Genomic DNA, 19,559 nt, shown 5'->3' with positions numbered 1-19,559 from the left:
AGTGATATCCTGGTTCAACACCACTGAAGCAGGAGCTCTTCCCCTGGGACTTCTGCTTAAAAAGCTGAACTTATAGCATTGAGCTGAGCCCTGATTTAGGAGAAAACAGAACCCTGACTATATATCCTGGTTTTGAATATGCATAATCTATACTCCATGCCCATGGGGCTATCTGGAATGGGGATTGCTGATGGCTGGAAACAAGGACATAAAATATGGACCCCTGATCCTAAGAATATTATAGGGCTACCAGAAAGAAGACTTGGATGTGGTAAAGGAAATAGCCCTGCAGACGCCACAGGGAAATGAGCAGCTCTAAGCAAAATAGTAATGCAGCTGGCCCGCCTTCCCAGACTGACTTCAAATCAGTACACTCTTGTGTACACTGAAAACGATCTAAATATTGGCCAGCGATGTCTAAGGGGTGGCTGATAAATGAACACAAAAAGACATGCAGTTCTCAAGGGCTAGTTTGGAAAACAGTAAAAGCAACCCATGATTCCATACATTATGTGAAGGAAGCACCATATGTATGATTAATTCTGGGAATAGTGACTCTTGGCATGAGAAGAACTGTTAGCTAGGACAAGGGTCTCAAGGTCTGAGCAGTTCTAAATTCTATTCTTACTAAATGTTAAAATATAGCACAGTATTTTGCAGATGTGTCAGTAAACAGGATGAGCTGAAAATAGCCAACTACAGAGAAGAAATCAACATATAATTGACCAAATAGTGTAATAAGCAAGGGCTAAGCCTCCCTTGGAAGAGACAAAGCTTTGGATATGACTCCCCTGTCTCCTTTACTTACTGCAAATAAATAAATCTACCTTGCAACTACATGTAGTTTTTTATTTTTTGAGAAAGACAGACAGAAAGGAAAAGATATGAGAAATATCAAATCGTAGTTATGTCACTTTAGTTGTTTACTGATTGCTTCTCATACGTGCCTTGACTACAGGGCTCAAGCTGAGCCAGTGACCCCTTGCTCAAGCCAGCGACTTTTGGGCTCAAGCCAGCGACTTTTGGGCTCAAGCCAACAACCTTGGGATTATATCAATGATACATACTCAAGCTGGCAACCTTGCACTCAAGCTGGTGAGCCTGCAATCAAGTCAGCAACCTCAGGGTTTCAAACCTGGGACCTCAGTGTCCCAGGTCAATACTCTATTCACTGTGCCATCACCAGTCAAGTCAGAGCACCTTGTTTTTGAATTCAGCAACCCAAGTGGCAAACCCCTTGATTTTGGTAACACTGGCACCTGTCAAGAGAATCATAATCAGTGACTGAATGGAGGGCCCACACTTGCAGCACTTGTCTTGGCAAGGATAATCAGCATGTATCCCACCTTTGGCTAGCTAAAAGCAGTGCTGCCTGAAATTATAAGAGTATTTTTTAAAAGTATTTCAGTTTGCTGACCTTTGGAGAATAAGGTTGGGGATACCAGTAAGTAAAAGATGCATTAGGTGGAGATGTATGTTAAATTGTTGCTGCACAAAGAAAGGTGTTTTGCCCTTGCATCTAGTTACATCTAGTTCTAAAGAGTTGGCCTCAAAATGCTTCAACCAAAACATTCTAAGTATCATTTTCCTCACTCTCAAGTAAGGACTGCATATTTTATTTGAATGTGTTCTTTGGCCTCTCTTGCACACTTGGTGGTACCTAAAATGTTCTATCTTAAAAGAAACATCTCAAAATATCTGTTCATCCATTCTGCCTTCCTTTCCATTAATAATCTCAGAGGAAGAGGAGCTGGGCAGCCCCTAGTATTTAAGACAAATCCCTTCCCACCCCACTCACCCATAATCTAAAGATAACTTCTGCATATTACCTCCACAAATCTCAGTTTACACAGGTCCATCTGTAAAATGAGGCTTATGTAATCTTGAGAAAAAATGTAAAAAAACAAGATGATTCTTAAAATCTGTTCAAGTTGTAAAATCACATCATCACGGTGTTTCCTGTATGACCCAGAGCACTCCATTTCTGCCTCCATTTTCACTTTGACTTTCTACTGGGTCCCAGTGCAGGGCCCTCTGTCCTGTTATTCTTCTAGTTCCTTTCCCTTTGTGCTCAGCCACATTTCTCAAATTAGTGACTGACACCGACTTTCTCTCCACTTCCTCTACAAGTGACTTAATTACACCCAGCAATTTGACTTCTACCCTGACCATTTTACTACAACAATATTCCTGACAGCCATTAAGACCTCTCAAAGCCAACAGCTTTCCCCAGTCTCCTAATTCCTTTACATTTCTGTGGCATGTCACATGACAGACCCCCTCCCACACACACACACACACACACCTGAAATACTCTTGGCATCCTTGTCACTGTATTATTTTGTTTCTCTTCTCTGTTTTCTTACAGGCCATTTCTTATCACTTCCTTTAAACACAGGCATTCTCCAAATTGATGCTGTGACTTTAATGATGTAATTTCATTCTTAATCTAAGTCTCTTCCTTGGATTGCACATCTATACCTTATCTTGTTTTTTAGTTATCAACTCGATGTATGCAGGTAACACTCAATTCTAGATCTATATTCTTTACTCCAACAAGTCCTAATTTTCAGTGGACTGAAATAAGACTATCAAGTAGGTAATCTATACTGCTCACAAAAATTAGAGGGTCAGGGAACATGCAGATACTTCAATATTTTCAGCCTTTTGTATAGCACATTTTCACCAATGAAAAAAAGTTAATTTGCATGTCATTTGCATAACCAAACAACTTTTTTGACTTGTCGTTGCATTTCTGACATTCTTATTTAATAAAAAAATCAAATGCTTTTTTTATCGCTCCATATTAATTTTGAAATATTCCCTAATTTTTATGAGCAGTATATTACTTCAATCTCCATCCTTGTAAATGAAAATATATATTCTCCTTTTGCTCCAACCGATTCCGTCACCTCTTCTTAGTTTTTAAATGTCTGTTTATTGTTCACAGGTTTCAAAGTCCCAGGTTCAAATTTATGTTCATTTTACTTAAAAAATAAAGTTAATTAATTTTATTCTCATAACAGATTATGAGAACAAACTTATAGGAAATGTGGAAAAATCAACGAGAAAAATTATATTATACAAAGGTAGCTCACTATGTTAATATTAATGTTGTAAATAAAGTAAAGCTTCCATCATTTTCAATCTTTCTCCCTTGTTTACCAGCATCAACTGGTTAAATCACCAGACACTACCAGGTCTCTACAATGTCCCTTGCATCTTCCTTATTCTTTCCACTTCCAATACCACCACACAAGTCTAGGCTTTTTAGCAGTTTATGCCAGAATTAGTACAATAATAATCTCACTCTTATCACTCCCTCTAGTATACTTATTTTCAACCTGGGCTGCACGCTAGATTCATCTGGAGAAGTTTAAAATATTAGCCTGGGACCCACCCTAAGAAATCCCAATTTTACTGGTCTGAGAGGTATGGACTCCACTAGGGGATCTTTTTGTGCAGCCATGGTTGGAACCACTGTTCCAGCACAATGGTTGTCAGACTGTGTAGGAATCAGCTGGGCAGCCTGACAGTCGTCCTAGGGATCTGGGGTGGGGAGTAGATATATGGACTTTCTACAGGTGATTATATTGTAGGTGCCCCACAGACTGTGCTCTGAGCCAGGGCTTCTCAAACTTTCATGTAACTGTGAATCACCTTGAGGTCTTGTTAAACTACTGATTTTAATTCCGTTAGCTTGGGATGAGGCATGAGATTCTGTATTTCCAACAAGTTCCCAAATGATGTATGCCAGCGCCAGTCTTAGGACCATTGTTTGGGTAGCAAGACCTTAAGAAACACTGCTTTAGAATTACTCCATTCAAACCTGACCTATATCACAACCATTAAGCTAATCTTAACTGTATTTCTTTTTCACAATAGCACTTTTCCAACCAAAAATTTTCAATGATTCAATTTTTCTATACATAAATCCCAAAATTTTTTATTTTTTTATTGATTTAAATTTATTGCGTTTACATAGATTCAAATGTCCCACCGAATACATCCTCCCGCACCCCTGAATTCCCCTCAACATCCTTCCTGCCCCCTCCCCCAACACCCTCTCTGCTTTCCTCTGGGATTTGCTCTTCTGCTCTCTATAATGCTGTTATGTATATATAATTTCACCAAGCTCTTTCCCTTCTCTGATCTCATCCTCTCATCCCTTTTCCCTCTGTCCGCTTGCCCACTGGTCCCTTTGATCCCTCCTCTACCTCTATTCTGTTCCTCAGTTCACATTGTTCATTGGATTCCTCATATGAGTGAAGTCATATAATATTTTTATTTCTTGTCTGGCTTATGTCACTTAACATAATAGTTTCCAGGACCATCCCTGTTGTTGCAAAAGGTATTTTCTTCTTTTTCATGGCCCCATAGTACTCCATGTGTATACGTAGTACAACTTTTTAATCCACTTGTCCACTGAAGGACACTTGGGCTGTATCCAGATCTTCATTATTGTAAACAATGCTGTCATAAACATGGGGATGCATTTCTTCTTTTGAACCAGTGATTTGGTGTCCTTGGGATATATTCCTAAAAGTGGGATGGCTGGGTCAAAAGGCAGTTCCATTTTTAATTTTTTGAGGAATCTCCATACCATTTCCCACAGTGGTTGCACCAGTCTGCATTCCCACCAGCAGTGCAGGATTCCCTTTATTCCACATCCTTACCAGCACTTATGTTTTGTTTTGTTAATGTGTCATTCTGACTGGTATGAGGTGATATCTCATTGTGGTTTTAATTTGCATTTCTCTAATGATTAGTGATGTTGAACATTTTTTCTTTTGCCTATTGGCCATCTGAATGTCCTCTTTGAAGTGTCTATTCATTTCTTTTGCCCATTTTTGATTTGATTATGTTCCTTGATTTCTCTTATCAATGTTTTATAATTTTCTGAGTACAAGTCTTTAACCTCCTTGGATAAATTTACAACTAGGTACTTTCTTTGTTGTTGTTGCAGTAGTGAAGGGGATTGTTTTCTTAATTTCTCTTTTGGACAGTTCATTGTTGGTGTATAAAAATGCCACTGGTTTTTGAATATTAATTTTATATTCTGCCACCTTGCTGAATTCATTTATTAGGTCCAGTAGTTATTTTACTGAGACGTTAGGGTTTTCTATGTACAATATCATATCATCAGCAAATAATGATAGTTTTACTTCCTCTTTTTCAATTTGGATGCATTTCTAAAATCTTAAATCTACATTCCTCTTTACCCTTGTTCTGTTTACAACAGGATCGTTAATACTTCTTACATCATTGGTTTGGTTGTAATAAATTCCTTGAGGGTTTTTTTTTTTAATTTTTCTACGGGAAGCTTTTTATTTCTCCTTCTATTTTAAACGATAGCCTTGATGGATAAAGAAGTCTTGGTTGTAGGAAATTGTTCTGCATTAATTTGAATATCTCTTGCCATTCTCTTCTTGCCTCAAGTGTTTTTTTTGTTTTGTTTTGTTTTTCATTTTTTTGAAGCAGGAAACAGGGAGAGACAGTCAGACAGACTCCCGCATGCGCCCGACCGGGATCCATCCGGCACGCCCACCATGGGGCGACGCTCTGCCCACCAGGGGGCGATGCTCTGCCCATCCTGGGCGTCGCCATGTTGCGACCAGAGCCACTCTAGCACCTGAGGCAGAGGCCACAGAGCCATCCCCAGCGCCCGGGCCATCTTTGCTCCAATGGAGCCTTGGCTGCGGGAGGGGAAGAGACAGAGAGGAAAGCGCGGCGGGGGGGTGGAGAAGCAAATGGGCGCTTCTCCTGTGTGCCCTGGCCGGGAATCGAACCCGGGTCCTCCGCACGCTAGGCCGACGCTCTACCGCTGAGCCAACCGGCCAGGGCCGCCTCAAGTGTTTTTGTTGAGAAGTTGGATGTCATCCTTTTGGGGTCTCCTTTGTAGGTGATTGACTGCTTTTCTCTTGCAGCTTTTAGTATTCTTTCTTTATTTCTTAGCTTTGGTTTTTTTATTATGATGTGTCTTTTTAATGGGATTCTCTGTGCTTCTTGAACTTGTGTGACTTTTTCCTGCATCAATTCCGGACACTTTCAGCTATGATTTCTTCAATCAGGTGCTCTATCCCTTGTTCTTTCTCTTCTCCTTCAGGAACCCCTATGATGCAGATGTTGTTTCTCTTCCTATTGTAACAGAACTCTCTTCGAGTTTTCTCAGACATTTTGATCCTCTTTTTCTTTTGCTGTTCTGCTTCCATGCTTTTGCTTATCTTGTCCTCTAAATTGCTGATTCGATCCTCTTTTTCATCCTGCCTGCTTTTCATTCCTTGTAGTGTAGTCTTCATTTCTGATATTGTGTTTATCATTTCTGTCTGATCCTTTTTTATGATTTCAAAGTCCTTTTTGATGCCAGATATCTCATTGTTTAGGTACTCATGTTGTCTATCTATGGTTGCTCTAAGATCCTTGAGCATCCTCACAATCATTATTCTAAACTCTGCATCTGACATCTTAGTTATTTCCATTTCATTCAATTCTTTTTCTGGGGATTCCTCTAGTTGATTCATTTGAATTGCACTTCCCTGTCTTCCCATTTTGTCGCCATATAGACTGCTCCTTCAAATATATTGTTTGTGTAGTTGAGTATAGGGTTGGTGTTGTCTGACTCCAGCTTTCAGTTGTGTAATTTCTAAATCTTCCTGGGATGGCTTCAGCTGTCTGTAATCCGCTGTGGGCTACTTGTCTGCTGCTACTGCTCTTTTTACTGTTTGTGACAACGTTTTCTTTGCCTTAGCTGGGTCAGGTGTGAGGAGCCTTTCCTTAAGATACCACTCTAACTATGGTTGTTAGGTCTTGAGCTGATGCTCTGTATCTGGCCGCTGGATGTACTGGCCCTGGAACTCACAGGCTGGAAACTGGCGAAGACCAGTGGGAATCAGTGCTTTTGACTGGCCCTCAGCAACCTTCTTGGAGCTACAGGCGATCCAGAACCATCTTCTCCTCATCCGACACCCAATCCTCCAAGTCGGCTATCTTGGGCTGCTCTCAAATCCCAAATTCTTGACCTTACCATTTAGTTTCTTTTCTTCTTGTTATGGACTCTATCTTAATTTTAAATATCTTATTGTTCCTCTATAAAATACTTCAATCTATGTATGTTTGAGATCTAGAATGGTGCTTTTCAAACTGTAACATGCAAAATAATAATCAAAAGAACTTTCTTAAAACATTGCTAGAGTCTGCCTACCCCTGGGGATGCAGACTTGGAGTCTGGAGGTCTGGTGGACCCAACAATTTTTATTTATAACAAGCAAGCTCCCAGTAGTTACTGATGCTACAGGTCTGAGGGCTACATTTTAACGAACCTCCTCCAAATACTTACTGTGGTACCTCGACACACGAGCACTTTAAATCACGAGCAATTTGAGAGACGAACAGTCATGGCAGGATTTTTCGCTTTAAGTCATGAACGGTTACTTGAATCATGAGTATTGGGCAAATAGTTTGTAAAATTTGTGTTTTTAGTTTTCTCACTTTCTTGTTAAAAATGGCACTGAGTAGCACATGTGTGCTTGCCCTCAGAGCAGGGCAGTTGATTGCAAATTGCAGATTGCCTTTCTGCTTGGGAAGGGCCACTGTTATGCTAATGTTAGCTGGAGGAGAGGTTCTGGTGCCAGAAAAGTTTTAAAAAGGAGAGAAGAAGAAAAAGGAAGAGAAGACGCCATGGTGGCAGAGTGAGAGGAGAGAGGATGCAGAATGCTGAAGAAGGAACCAAGATGGCAGGCAAAGAGACAGAAGCCAAGATGGCAGGGTGTTGAGAGAAGCCAGTTTGTGCAGAGAGGAGAAGGAAGAAGGTGTGCATATGGGGAACCAGAGGTGACTGAGACTGGTGGGGCCTTTGATTCTAGGAAAAACTGGAGAAGATTATCCTGGTTGTGGAACCAGGAAATGTGTTAGTGGCTTTGGGAGCCCTGCGTGCATTTGATTGTTGGCCAGTATGAGTCTTGAATGAATACCACCATTTTTGGCTCCATTGATTCTTTACCATCTGCCCGAATCTAATGGGAACTTGCATGTGTGTGGCCACGACAGCCATGACTACTGGCCATACAACTGGCATAGTTTGCAGCAAGATTTGGATCAGATCGGTATGGAGCCACCACTACCCTTGAGGGCTGGGATAGAGGACTGGTTGTTGTTATGGTTCCCCATAGCTGTCCTTTTGGGGACCATGGGCTGGTTGATTTTTACAGCCCTGTGAGAGGAAACTGAGCTCTGTGTGAGAGGCTGCCTGAGGCCTACAATCCAAGGAGCGGAAGGAGTTGGAATGGCCATGGGGGAAAGAGATGCAGATCCTGTAACTGGAGCAAGCGCTGGAGGAGGAGGCCGACCGGGTTTGCGAGTTGCAACTGGAAATGGAGCAGTCTCTGGAGAAGGAATCACAGGTTCATGAGTTGCAGTTTGTCCTGGAAGTTGTGGAGAGCCGGTAGCTGCAGGAGCCTAGGCTGGAGCTGTGCCAGGGGACTGGCTCTGAGTCAGCAGAAACAGGCGTTTCCAGCTCCTCTTCTGAGGATGAGGCGACTGGGGCTGAAGTTGCCGTCTGAAGACCCCAGAAGGTAAAAGCCCAGCAGCAAAGAGTACCTACTGAGACCCTGGTAGGTTTGCTATGATTATGGGACATAGGGGTGGATGGCAGCATGCTCTCTGGAGCAGAGGTGGAAATGTTGGCCACCACTGCCACGTGCTCCCCCTTGGGGCAGCATCTTAAGAGCTGCCAGGATGGCAGGGATGAAAGGGGAGGCCTGAGGCCCCATGTGCGTGGACTGACTCTTGGACTGCGACCAGAGGGGGCACCAGCTCCCTTGTTGGATGGACATGTGGCTTATGGACAATATGAGAGACCTTGATGGAGGGGGTAACAGGTCTGTTTGAAATTGTATGACTTATGCTGTTGCTGTAATTTGTTAGTGCAATGTGCCTAATTCCTTGCACAGGAATGCCTATGGTGTGAATTGCAAAGTGAGCAAAAGGGGTGGAATGTTGGGCAAATGAGTTTGTAAAATTTGTGTTTTTTGAGTTTGCTCACTTTTATTGTTAAAAATGGTGCTGGGCAGCTATATGTGAAATTGCTAATTATCTTCTTGCTTGGAAAGGGCTGTTGTTATGCTAATGTCCCCCTACCTGCCAGCATCTTCACCTAAGCTTGAAGGTAATTACACTTTATAAACCAGTTTATTTCTTTACATTCTCTCTTATTTTGTACGTGTGAGTGTTTGTTATTTATAAAGACATTTTCTTATTTAATGAGATCATGTCTTTTTTTGTGTGTGTGACAGTGACAGAGAGAAAGACAGAGAGAGGGACAGATAGGGACAGAAAGAGAGATGAGAAGCATCAATTCTTTGCTGTGGTTCCTTAGTTCTTCATTGATTGCTTTCTCTTATGTGCTTTGACTGGGGTGCTACAGCAGATCGAGTGACCCCTTACTTAAGCCAACGACCTTGGGCTTGAAGCCAGCGACCTTTGGGCTCAAGCCAGCAACCATAGGGTCATGTCTATGACCCCACACTCAAGCCAGCAACCCTTATGCCAGTAACCTCAGGGTTTTGAACCTGGGTCTTCTGTGTCCCGATCCAATGCTCTAGCCACTGCGCTACCCCTGGTCAGGCAGATAGTATCTTTCTTGATTAAAAATTAGAAAATGGCCCTGGATGGATAGCTCAGTTGGTTAGAGTATTGTTCCAAGGCACAGAAGTTACCAGTTCAAGCCCCTGTTAGGGCACATACAGAAACAGATCAATGTTCCGTCTCTCTCACTCCCTCCCTTCCTCTCTCTAAAATCAATAAAATAAATATTTTTTAAAAAATTAGAAAACAGAGGCCCAGATAGGCAACATGACTCCATTGCTGAGATGGGACTACAAATTCTGTACTCTTTTCAGTTTTAAAACTCCAAATGTTAAAAACAATATATCAGGTAAAACTCTTCAGTCTGACCTGTGATTGGTTCTTATGGCTTTTCAATGAAGTGTGAAATGCTCTGATAACTGAAAAAGTGTCAGACAGGCCCTAATAGCTATAAAGGAAAAGTGTGACTTAGCATCTTTGGTTTTCTAGTGACCTCTATTTCATCAGACAATAAGCAGCTGCAGTTAAAGCTATGAATACACAAGAAGGACGGAGTGCACAAGAAATATCTAAGATAAAACTCATTTTAAAAAAATGCTTTTCACAGAGTGAAGCCCTGTCAAAAACAACCACCTCTGACACATCAGCCATTTATTAAATCACTGTAACAGGTGAAGCACTAATATAAATAAAATAAGTCTAATGACTAGGCTTCTCTAGGGAGTCTGCCAAAAGACGAGAAGTCACTGGATTTTAATTGGGCTATGCTAATAGACATAACCCATCACTCCTCTCCAAAGTCCATCTCTACCATCTCTATTGCAAAGTAGAAAAACAAACCTCAACAACTATGAAAAAAGTGTATTCTTTATTGTATTACAGTCCTTTTTTTTTTTTTTTTTTTTTTGCACTGGGCATCCGTTATTTAGTATATTTAAGTTCTTTGTATAATTAAACCATACAGAGCCAGCTACATACTGATAAAGCTATTTCATATATTTAAGCTTCTGAAGCAGAAGTCCTCTTCTCCCTTTCCCAATCTGCGTAATGCAGGGATCCACTACAACTGAGACCCGCAGGCCACATTCAGCCTGCTGCCTGTTTCTGCATAAACCAAGAACTAAAAACTTTTTATATTTTTAAGTGGTTGAAAAAAAAAAGACTATTTTATAGTATGTGAAAATTATAAGAAATTCATGTGGGAGTGTCAACAAACAAAGCTTTATTGGAATACACATGCTCATTTATTTGTGTATTATCTATAGTTTCTTTCAGGCTATAAGGGCAAAGTTGAGCAGTTGCTTAAAATATTTGCTATCTGTGCTCTCATGGAAAAAAAGTTTGCTGATCCTTGAAACAATTTTTTTTTTTTTTTTTTTTTTTCTGAAGCTGGAAACGGGGAGGCAGTCAGACAGACTCCCGCATGCCCCCAACCGGGATCCACCTGGCATGCCCACCAGGGGCAATGCTCAGCCCATCCGGGGCATCGCTCTGCCGCGATCAGAGCCAGTCTAGCGCCTGAGGCAGAGGCCATGGAGCCATCCCCAGCGCCTGGGCCATCTCTGCTCCAATGGAGCCTTGGCTGCAGGAGGGGAAGAGAGAGACAGAGAGGAAGGAGAGGGGGAGGGCTGGAGAAGCAGATGGGCGCTTCTCCTGTGTGCCCTGGCCAGGAATCGAACCCGGGACTTCCGCACGCCAGGCCGACGCTCTACCACTGAGCCAACCGGCCAGGGCCAGGAACAATTCTTTAAAATATGAAACAATTAGAATTAAAAGGGCTTTATTTATAGTTTGTCCTTAATAAGTGTTTAACATATAAACACTTCCAATTTTCAAACGATTATAGCTATTATTTGCATTTATGTTACCTCATAAATAATTCTGAATGATTAATATTTGTGAAACTCCAGATTTTCCTACTTAATGAAGGTCTGAAAAATTCACCAAAGTGAGAGCTCACTATAAGCACCTGGTGTTAAAAAGGGTAGACAATAAAGATGAAAAGAAAGGGTTGGCCAAGAGACAAAGGAAGAGCTCTATTTTGCAAAAAAGTGGCATAAGTTCAATGCAAAAACAAAACAAAAAAACAGTTCAAGGTAAATCCAGGTATCAAGGCTTACTGGTAGTAGCATCATTTAAAGAAATGAGAGAGTCAAGTGGAGAAGCAAGTGGCTAAAGAAGACAGTACAGTTTCAGAAATGTTGAATTTGAGAGACTGTTGAAATAACTTCATGATGAAGTCAATTAGGTAGGAAGCAACAAAGCATGAGAAATTTCAGGGCTGGAAATCCCACCGCATTATCTATGTATAGCCACTGATACACCAGGGAGGTTCCCAAAACTCTATGATTGAGAGGCTTTTTGTTATGGTAGGTATATGTGTGTCTTTGTGTGTATCCATAAGCTTACTATGGATACACACAGAGACACATATTTATTAATTGTGTTAATAAATGAAGCACAATTCTTATTAAGAGAAGGTGAAGTTTTAAAATAAAGTTTTCATTTCTATGGTTCTAAATAACTATTAAATGCACATATAAAAGTTAACTGATAATTGTCAACTCTGTTCTTAAATAAACATACAGAGAAAAAAATTTAACAACAAATATAAAAGATATACTACCATAGATATAAACTAAAAAATACTCAGCTTAGCCTTAACCATGGAATAAAGTAATTTAACCTTAAAGGGTAGACACTGAACTGGGATATATTTCATTGCAATGATAGATTAACAGAAAATTAGTGCTATAGCGTCTTTTGAGATAATTGTGATAGCTTCCTCTTGAATGGTAGGGAATGATATGTCAGAGAAGTTGAGTGACTCACTTAAGGTCCAACAAATAGTTACTGTGAGGAACAAGAGTAAACTAGACACCAGTACTCTTAGCTTTACTGAAAAAGTAATATATACCCGATAACATTATTTTACTCAACCCAAACCTTTATATCATGCTTGGTACCAATGAGCATTATGAAAATTAGGAAAATGTTATACAAATGTTATAATTATTATTTTTATGGCCAAAGGACTAAAAACAATGATGCAGACAAATAAGTAGTTAGGGGGAAAAATTTTAAATTACCCATGATAGTAAACTTTATAAGAGAAGTCTAAACCTTCCCTGTTCATCAAAGGAGTAGGACACAACAAAGATTCATAACAATATTCTAAGAAGTAGTTATCTAGTTAGGGTTTTTAAATACATACATTTTATGTACTAGTTTTAAAAAAACACAGTAAGCCCTGGCCGGTTGGCTCAGCGGTAGAGCGTCGGCCTAGCGTGCGGAGGACCCGGGTTCGATTCCCAGCCAGGGCACACAGGAGAAGCGCCCATTTGCTTCTCCACCCCTCCGCCGCGCTTTCCTCTCTGTCTCTCTCTTCCCCTCCCGCAGCCAAGGCTCCATTGGAGCAAAGATGGCCCGGGCGCTGGGGATGGCTCCTTGGCCTCTGCCCCAGGCGCTAGAGTGGCTCTGGTCGCGGCAGAGTGACGCCCCGGAGGGGCAGAGCATCGCCCCCTGGTGGGCAGAGCGTCGCCCCTGGTGGGAGTGCCAGGTGGATCCCGGTCGGGCGCATGCGGGAGTCTGTCTGACTGTCTCTCCCCGTTTCCAGCTTCAGAAAAATACAAAAAAAAAAAAAAAAAAGAAATCATAACTAATTTTTTAACCTGAGTAAGAAAATGGAGGACATCCATATTTGTTGGTATATTTATCAATTCAGAAGTATAAAGTATATATACATGAATAACCTTAAGGAAATACTAAATTTTCAGATAGTTTATTCTGATTAGGATCATTGCTTTTCAGTAAAGGTATACCTTTCTGGAAAGGCAGATAAACTCTGTGATCCAACTGATAGTGCTCCCCAATCATACTTAAATATACCTACAATATACAAGAGAACTTCTATGAGTTCTGTATAAATGGACATGAATGTAGCTGAGAAAAACCTGCTGTCTGTAGGTAGTGGTGATATTATAAAGAGTAATGATTTCCTAGCTTAATTAAGATCCTACATTATATGGCTGACCTCATCTAAACCTGTTGTTAGATATTATACATATATATGTGAAATATATAGAGGAAAAAAATTAAATTCAATATAATATTCAGAAACATTTTAATACAGATTAAACAGAAAAAAGCACATTTAAAAATTATCAATGTTTTTAAAAGACCCCAATAAACATATTTATTGACACGTATCCCTCGCTTACAGAAGATCAATTCTAGATTCCAACTGTAAGTCCCAGTCCCAGCAGCTGCCATATCCAGTATGTATAAACTTTATTACACAATGGCTGCTAAAAATCAGGAAAAAAGGTAGAACATATCTCTACTAACGCCCTTGCTCTCAATATGATAGTGTTTAACTTTTTGAGTAGTGAGTTCTTTTCATGCTCGCTAACCTCTGGGAGTGAGTTTTTTTTTCAAAAAATGAAATTAGTTCCAGTTACAGTTTTATTAACTTAAAATCATGTTTGTTTGATAACCAATTTATGGAAACAAAAAGAACATACATTTGCCTTTTTTTAATGTTGCCTTCCACATTTTTAAAATAAACCGATTGTCCTCTGGATGGTCAGGAGGCACGAGGGCGTACATGAACCTTTGTACTACTCCAAGGGTTCACTGATGCCTGCTGTCTTCAGGGATGTTAGCACATTTTTAATTGCTCTTTATCTCATTTTATTCCCAAGGTTGACTGTTTTAATGTGGGTTTGTTTTTAATATTTTTCTAAAACAGGGAATGGCTTTATTATAAGGAAACACGATTCTTTTAGAACCACAAAAATAACAAAAAGGACTAGTGAAAGTTACTGTTAAGATAAGAAAACAAACACTGATTATTACATATTACCAAGACACAAATTTTACTGTAGGGAATATTAAAGAAACAAAGGTTTACCTCTACACAAGTTTTCATCCCTGAGGCAGCAGCATAGTGCAGGGGGGTGTTTTTTTTGTTATCTACAGCATCAATAGCTGCTCTCTCATATTCGCCTTGGTCAAGTTTTGCTCCTTTCCATTTTAAGATCATCTGCAGACAATCGGCTCTTCTGAAGTCATCTTCCACAGGCCTTGCTAAGCGAGGATGAAGGGCTCCTTCAGATATCATAATTTGAGGTCCCATACACAACAAATGCATAGATGTTTCATTGTGCACATTTCGTTTGTTTGGATTTCCATCTCTACCAAAAAGAAAAGTCCTAAAATGGTAAAGGAAAAGAAGAATAAAAAACCAGTTATTTCCTACTCTGAAATAAGAATACACAGACAGTAACAAATTTAAAAGACAACCTACTTCTAAACTGTTAATACAATTTCTATTGAACTGTTTTTTCACAATACTGTAGGTTGAATGACTAATTCTTAGTTATAGAAAAACTCCATTCTAGAATAATAATACTAAGAAAAGCAAGGGTGAATATCTTTACAGTATTTGCCAATAAAAGAAGAGGAGATAGGAAGGGGGGAAAGGGAAAGGAAGATGAAGGAGTGAAGAAAAAGAAGCCAAGAGAAAAAGAAGGGAAGAGGAAGGAGAGCAACAGGGCCACTTAGAGACTGATATGTTAGTAACATAAATGCTTTAGGGTACATTATTGAATATTCGGCACCAACATTTTTCTTTATTCTCTGCCTTATTTTAAGCATAGCAAGTAATAAATAAGTTTAGGACTTTTTAAATCTAGGAATAATATCCCTACTTAAAGATCATCTGCTAGTCGCAGAGGATAAAGCGTCGACCTGGAACGCTGAGGTCGCTGGTTCAAAAGCCTGGGCTTGCCCGATCAAGGCACGTGAGAAGCAACTGCTGTGAGTTGATGCTTCCCGCTCCACCTGTCTCTTCTCTCTACCTCTCAAAAATAAATTAGTAAAATCTTAAAAAAAAAAAAGTCATCTCCTAGCCTTTGAAATAATAAGGCATATACTTATAAAGTGTAATCCTTTTTGAGAGGAGTAAATTGTGGTTAGTTCTAGGAGACCAAGATGTAGCTCTAACATTGTCATCTTTACCAATGATAGGTCTAGGGGAGTTCCCTTAACTCTTGCCAAACCCACACCCGAGAGCTGTGCCTGGCTCTTGTGGATGAAAAAGGGCCACATGCTGAACCTGACAAGCTCAGGGAAAGCCTGGATGGTGGCCTTACAGACTCAGGGACTAAAGTAAACACACAGGATGGTCTGAAATTCAGACTTTTTAATTAAAAGCGGTTTATAGTTAATGGTCATGTCCTAGGGAGTTATTCTCTATCTGAACAAAGGTGATGCTTGCTCTGAAGCCTGTCTGTTGCCTTTTACATCTACAATAATGTACCTGATAACATGCCTTTGAAATGTAGGGGTGATCTTCTCTTTCTGCCCCCTCAGGGCAGGCATCCCACCAGACCAGGAGCCAGCAAGACCCCTAAATTGTTACCATGTTAATTAATTTACCTATCTTATGCCTCTCTATGTAAAGAAGTTTCAGTGTATACATTTTTACTTTTTATCCAATCCCAGAGATTTCTCTGCTTTACTTTCTCCTGCCTCCCTTATCTGTTACCAATCACCTTCATGTACCCCCACCCCAGCTTTCCTTTTGATTCTAATGTATAAAATATGTGGTGAAACTGCCATTTTCGGGAGCACTTTCTCAATCTGTTGAGACTCTGCTTCCCAGCAATTGTTGACAGCTTGACTCAAATAAACTCATAAAAAATCCTTACAAGTTTGGAAATTGTTTTACGTTGACACTCTTCATGTATTCTTGAGCTAGGGTCATAAGATCAATAGTTGAGCCAATTCAGTGGTTATAATAGGATACTGGAAAATGAGTTGGGAAAAACATGCTATAATACAGTCACCTTATACTAAAAGACACACAAATACACGATAACATGAACATATAAGTTCCATATCTAAGGATATGCCCTGTTGGGCAGATAAAATGTATTATGCTCACTTTGTTAAAGTGGCGCTGCCCACGTGGGGGCCGTTGCCCAGGTGATATTAATGTGTGTCTCTGTGGGCAGGCAGAATCCTTGTAGCCTGGGGCTTGGTTTTGGGATTAAGCCTTTCCCACCCATTTTGATGTGCGGTGGTACAATCCAATCATGCCTCAGAGAAGTGACTTTGTATTAGAGACTTCCCTATTTTGTATATTGGATTAAGGGTTTGGAGTTCTACACTAATGGGGAAGGAGCGGGAGCTTGCTCTCTTGGTTCCTGAGATTATCATTAGAGGAGAGAGCAGAGCAGAGAGCAGAAGGAGGCCACGTGGAGTAGGCCAGGAGAAGCAGCCAAGATGGCGGAGTGCTGAGTGAGATGCCAGTTTGTGTAGAGTTTGTGTAGAGAGGAGGAAGGAGATGGGGAACTGAGGAGAATAAGGCTGGTGAGCTAGAAACCTTTGATTCTAGGAAACTCAGATAAGTCAGTGGCTTTGTGAGCACTGAATGTGAGCGGGTTTTGGAGCCCAGTGTATATTTTTACTTGCCCACCGGGTGCAAGCTAGAATTAAAGAAAATGGCTCCATTGTTTCTTTACCGACTGTCCGAATCCAATGTGAACCTGCATGGGTCGGGCTGCTTTGATAGTGGCAGCCGTGGCTCCTGGCTTTACATGCCCCATATCTAAAGATAGTGCCTACATTTATGTGAAGGGCCGTTATCACTAGCATTGGACTAAAAGGGAGCACAGCCAAACTCTAAATCCTAGTTACATTAAAAAACAACAAAAACCCCTGACCATAAAGAAACTAGCTGCAGGCTAGCCAGGTTCTTCAATTTGAATGAGTTAGCCAAGCTAGAAATCTCTTATGAGAAAAAGGCTGAGCTAAGAGGTTCTAAGGCAACAGAGAATCCCAGACAACTTTGAGAACTCCAGGTCTCTCCTATTCTTATTATTCAAGACTCTAGAGCTCAGTTGTAAGGCCAGGAGCCACCATCGTGGCCACTCACATGCAGGTTTCCATTGGATTTGGGCAGACGGTAAAGAAATGGCAGAGTCGGAGGATGGTGGGCCATTCGGTTTATTGGTGTCTCACCAAGACAGGCAAGCCAGAGAAGCAAGGGCAAGGGATCAGGGAGGCCCTTGCAATGGTGATAGCAGGAACTGAGAGAGCGAGCACCCGGTCTGTCCCCATTTTATAGTGTAGAAATCAAAACCTTTAATCCAATATACAAATAAGGAAGTCTCTGATACAAAGTCACTTATCTGAGGCATAATGGGATTCCCCATGAGAGTGCACCACTCCCTATCATGCAACAGTCAAGGGTGTGGGGAAAAGCTTAGTCTTAAAACTAAGCCTCAGGCTATAACAACCCAGCCTACTTACAGCCTGTCTCCCACATCAAAAGAGAGCAAACATATATATCATATTTAAAAACTTACTTGACCAACAACAGTGAATTGCTCTTGTTCAAGTCTGCATTGTTCCTGTCTGTAAGCTAACAGCTCCTGCTTTAGACATGCCAATCATTACAAGTATTATCCTTGGAACTTGAATTTTTTAGAAAAACAGCCCCTCCCATTTTCCCTTCCTTTGATATAAAAGAAACCTGAATTCTGTATTTATTTTTCACTGATTTTAGAGAGACTGTAAAGCCAGTAGCCAGGGCCACCATCACAGCAGCCTGACCCATGCAGGTTCGCACTGGATTCGGACAGTCGGTAAAGAAACAACGGAGCCAAAAACTGATGGGCCATCATCTTTAATTCTAGCTTGCACCCGGCGGGCAAGCAAAAACACACACTGGGCTCCAAAACCCACTCACATTCAGTGCTCACAAAGCTACTGACTTATCCGAGTTTATCTAGAATCAAAGGTTTCTAGCTCACCAGTCTTATTCACCTCTGTTCCCCATCTCCTTACACTTCACCAGTCTCAAACTGTACAAACTGGCTTCTCACTCAGCACTCCGCCATCTTGGCTGCTTCCCCTGGCCTCCTCCATGTGGCCTCTCTTTGCTCTGCTCTCTCCTCTCATGATAATCTCAGGAACCAAGAGAGCAAGATCCCGTTTTGTCCCTATTTTATAGTGTAGAAATCCAAACCTTTAATCCAGTATACAAAATAGGGAAGTCTCTAATACAAAGTCACTTCTCTGAGGCATGATTGGATTGTACCACCCAACATCAAAAAGGGTGGGAAAGGCTTAATCCTAAAACCAAGCCCCAGGCTACAAGGATTCTGCCTGCCTTTAGCCAACCCCCAACACACATCAATATCACCTGGGTGACGGCCTCCTCGTGGACAGCACCATCTTTAACAAAGTGAGCATAATATATTTTATCTGCCCAACAGAGACCAAATGAGGAAGGGAGAAAGAAAAAGAAGTATTCATTTGTTGTTCCACTTAGCTGTGCATTCATAGGTAGCTTTCTATGTGCCCTGACCAGGGATCTGATAGATAAAAATGGCTATTCAGCTGCCATCTCAAGAATAATGCAGGTCCAAAGGAGGGGGAGGACTTGCTTACTTAGTCACCCAGCCCAGACCTCCCTTATAACCAGATGCTGATAAGGGACGATTGAGTCAGGGCACAAACATTTTGAGGAGCTGTGGTGCCACTCCAACCCATGGAGAAAACTGTCATGTACCAGCAGATGTAGCAACATTAGCCGCTTTTGCCGAAAGCTCTGATAAATCCATATAAATCCTGCCCTATCCTGTAGTAAGGTGTCAAAGAACTGTAAAACTTAGTATTGGCAACGCCATTTTAAAGAGGAAAAGTCAGGCTTCTTCCTCATCCTTTCTTTAGAGAATGGAGGGAGAAGAATGCAGAAGCTTTCTGGCTTGCAAGGACGACTGGGTCATTTAGTTTAACTATAGTTCTCTAAAAGGATAAAGGTTATCTGAAGAACTTCTTTCCCATTCAACAGGAGAAAATGTTTGCATGCCCTATACCAGGGGTCAGGAACCTATGGCTCGCAAGCCAGATGTGGCTCTTTTGATGGCTGCATCTGGCTCGCAGACAAATCTTTAATAATAATA

General features: G+C 41.0%; 1 protein-coding gene across 5 annotated transcripts in view; it reads right to left on the bottom strand.

Annotated features, from left to right (window-relative positions):
• Positions 1-19,559, bottom strand: part of ANKIB1 (ankyrin repeat and IBR domain containing 1) — a 183,382-nt gene that overhangs the window by 92,848 nt on the left and 70,975 nt on the right. For all 5 annotated transcript variants that reach the window (XM_066239793.1, XM_066239797.1, XM_066239794.1 and 2 more), the window contains one exon: positions 14,495-14,795. In XM_066239793.1, the coding sequence (XP_066095890.1) occupies positions 14,495-14,795 (301 nt within the window). The remainder of the gene's footprint in view (positions 1-14,494; positions 14,796-19,559) is intronic.

The sequence above is a fragment of the Saccopteryx bilineata genome, chromosome 7, assembly GCF_036850765.1.
Source record: "Saccopteryx bilineata isolate mSacBil1 chromosome 7, mSacBil1_pri_phased_curated, whole genome shotgun sequence".
In the NCBI taxonomy this organism is placed as follows: Eukaryota; Metazoa; Chordata; class Mammalia; order Chiroptera; family Emballonuridae; genus Saccopteryx; species Saccopteryx bilineata.
Note: the sequence above shows the minus strand (reverse complement) of the source record. Positions and strands in the feature narration are given on the sequence as shown.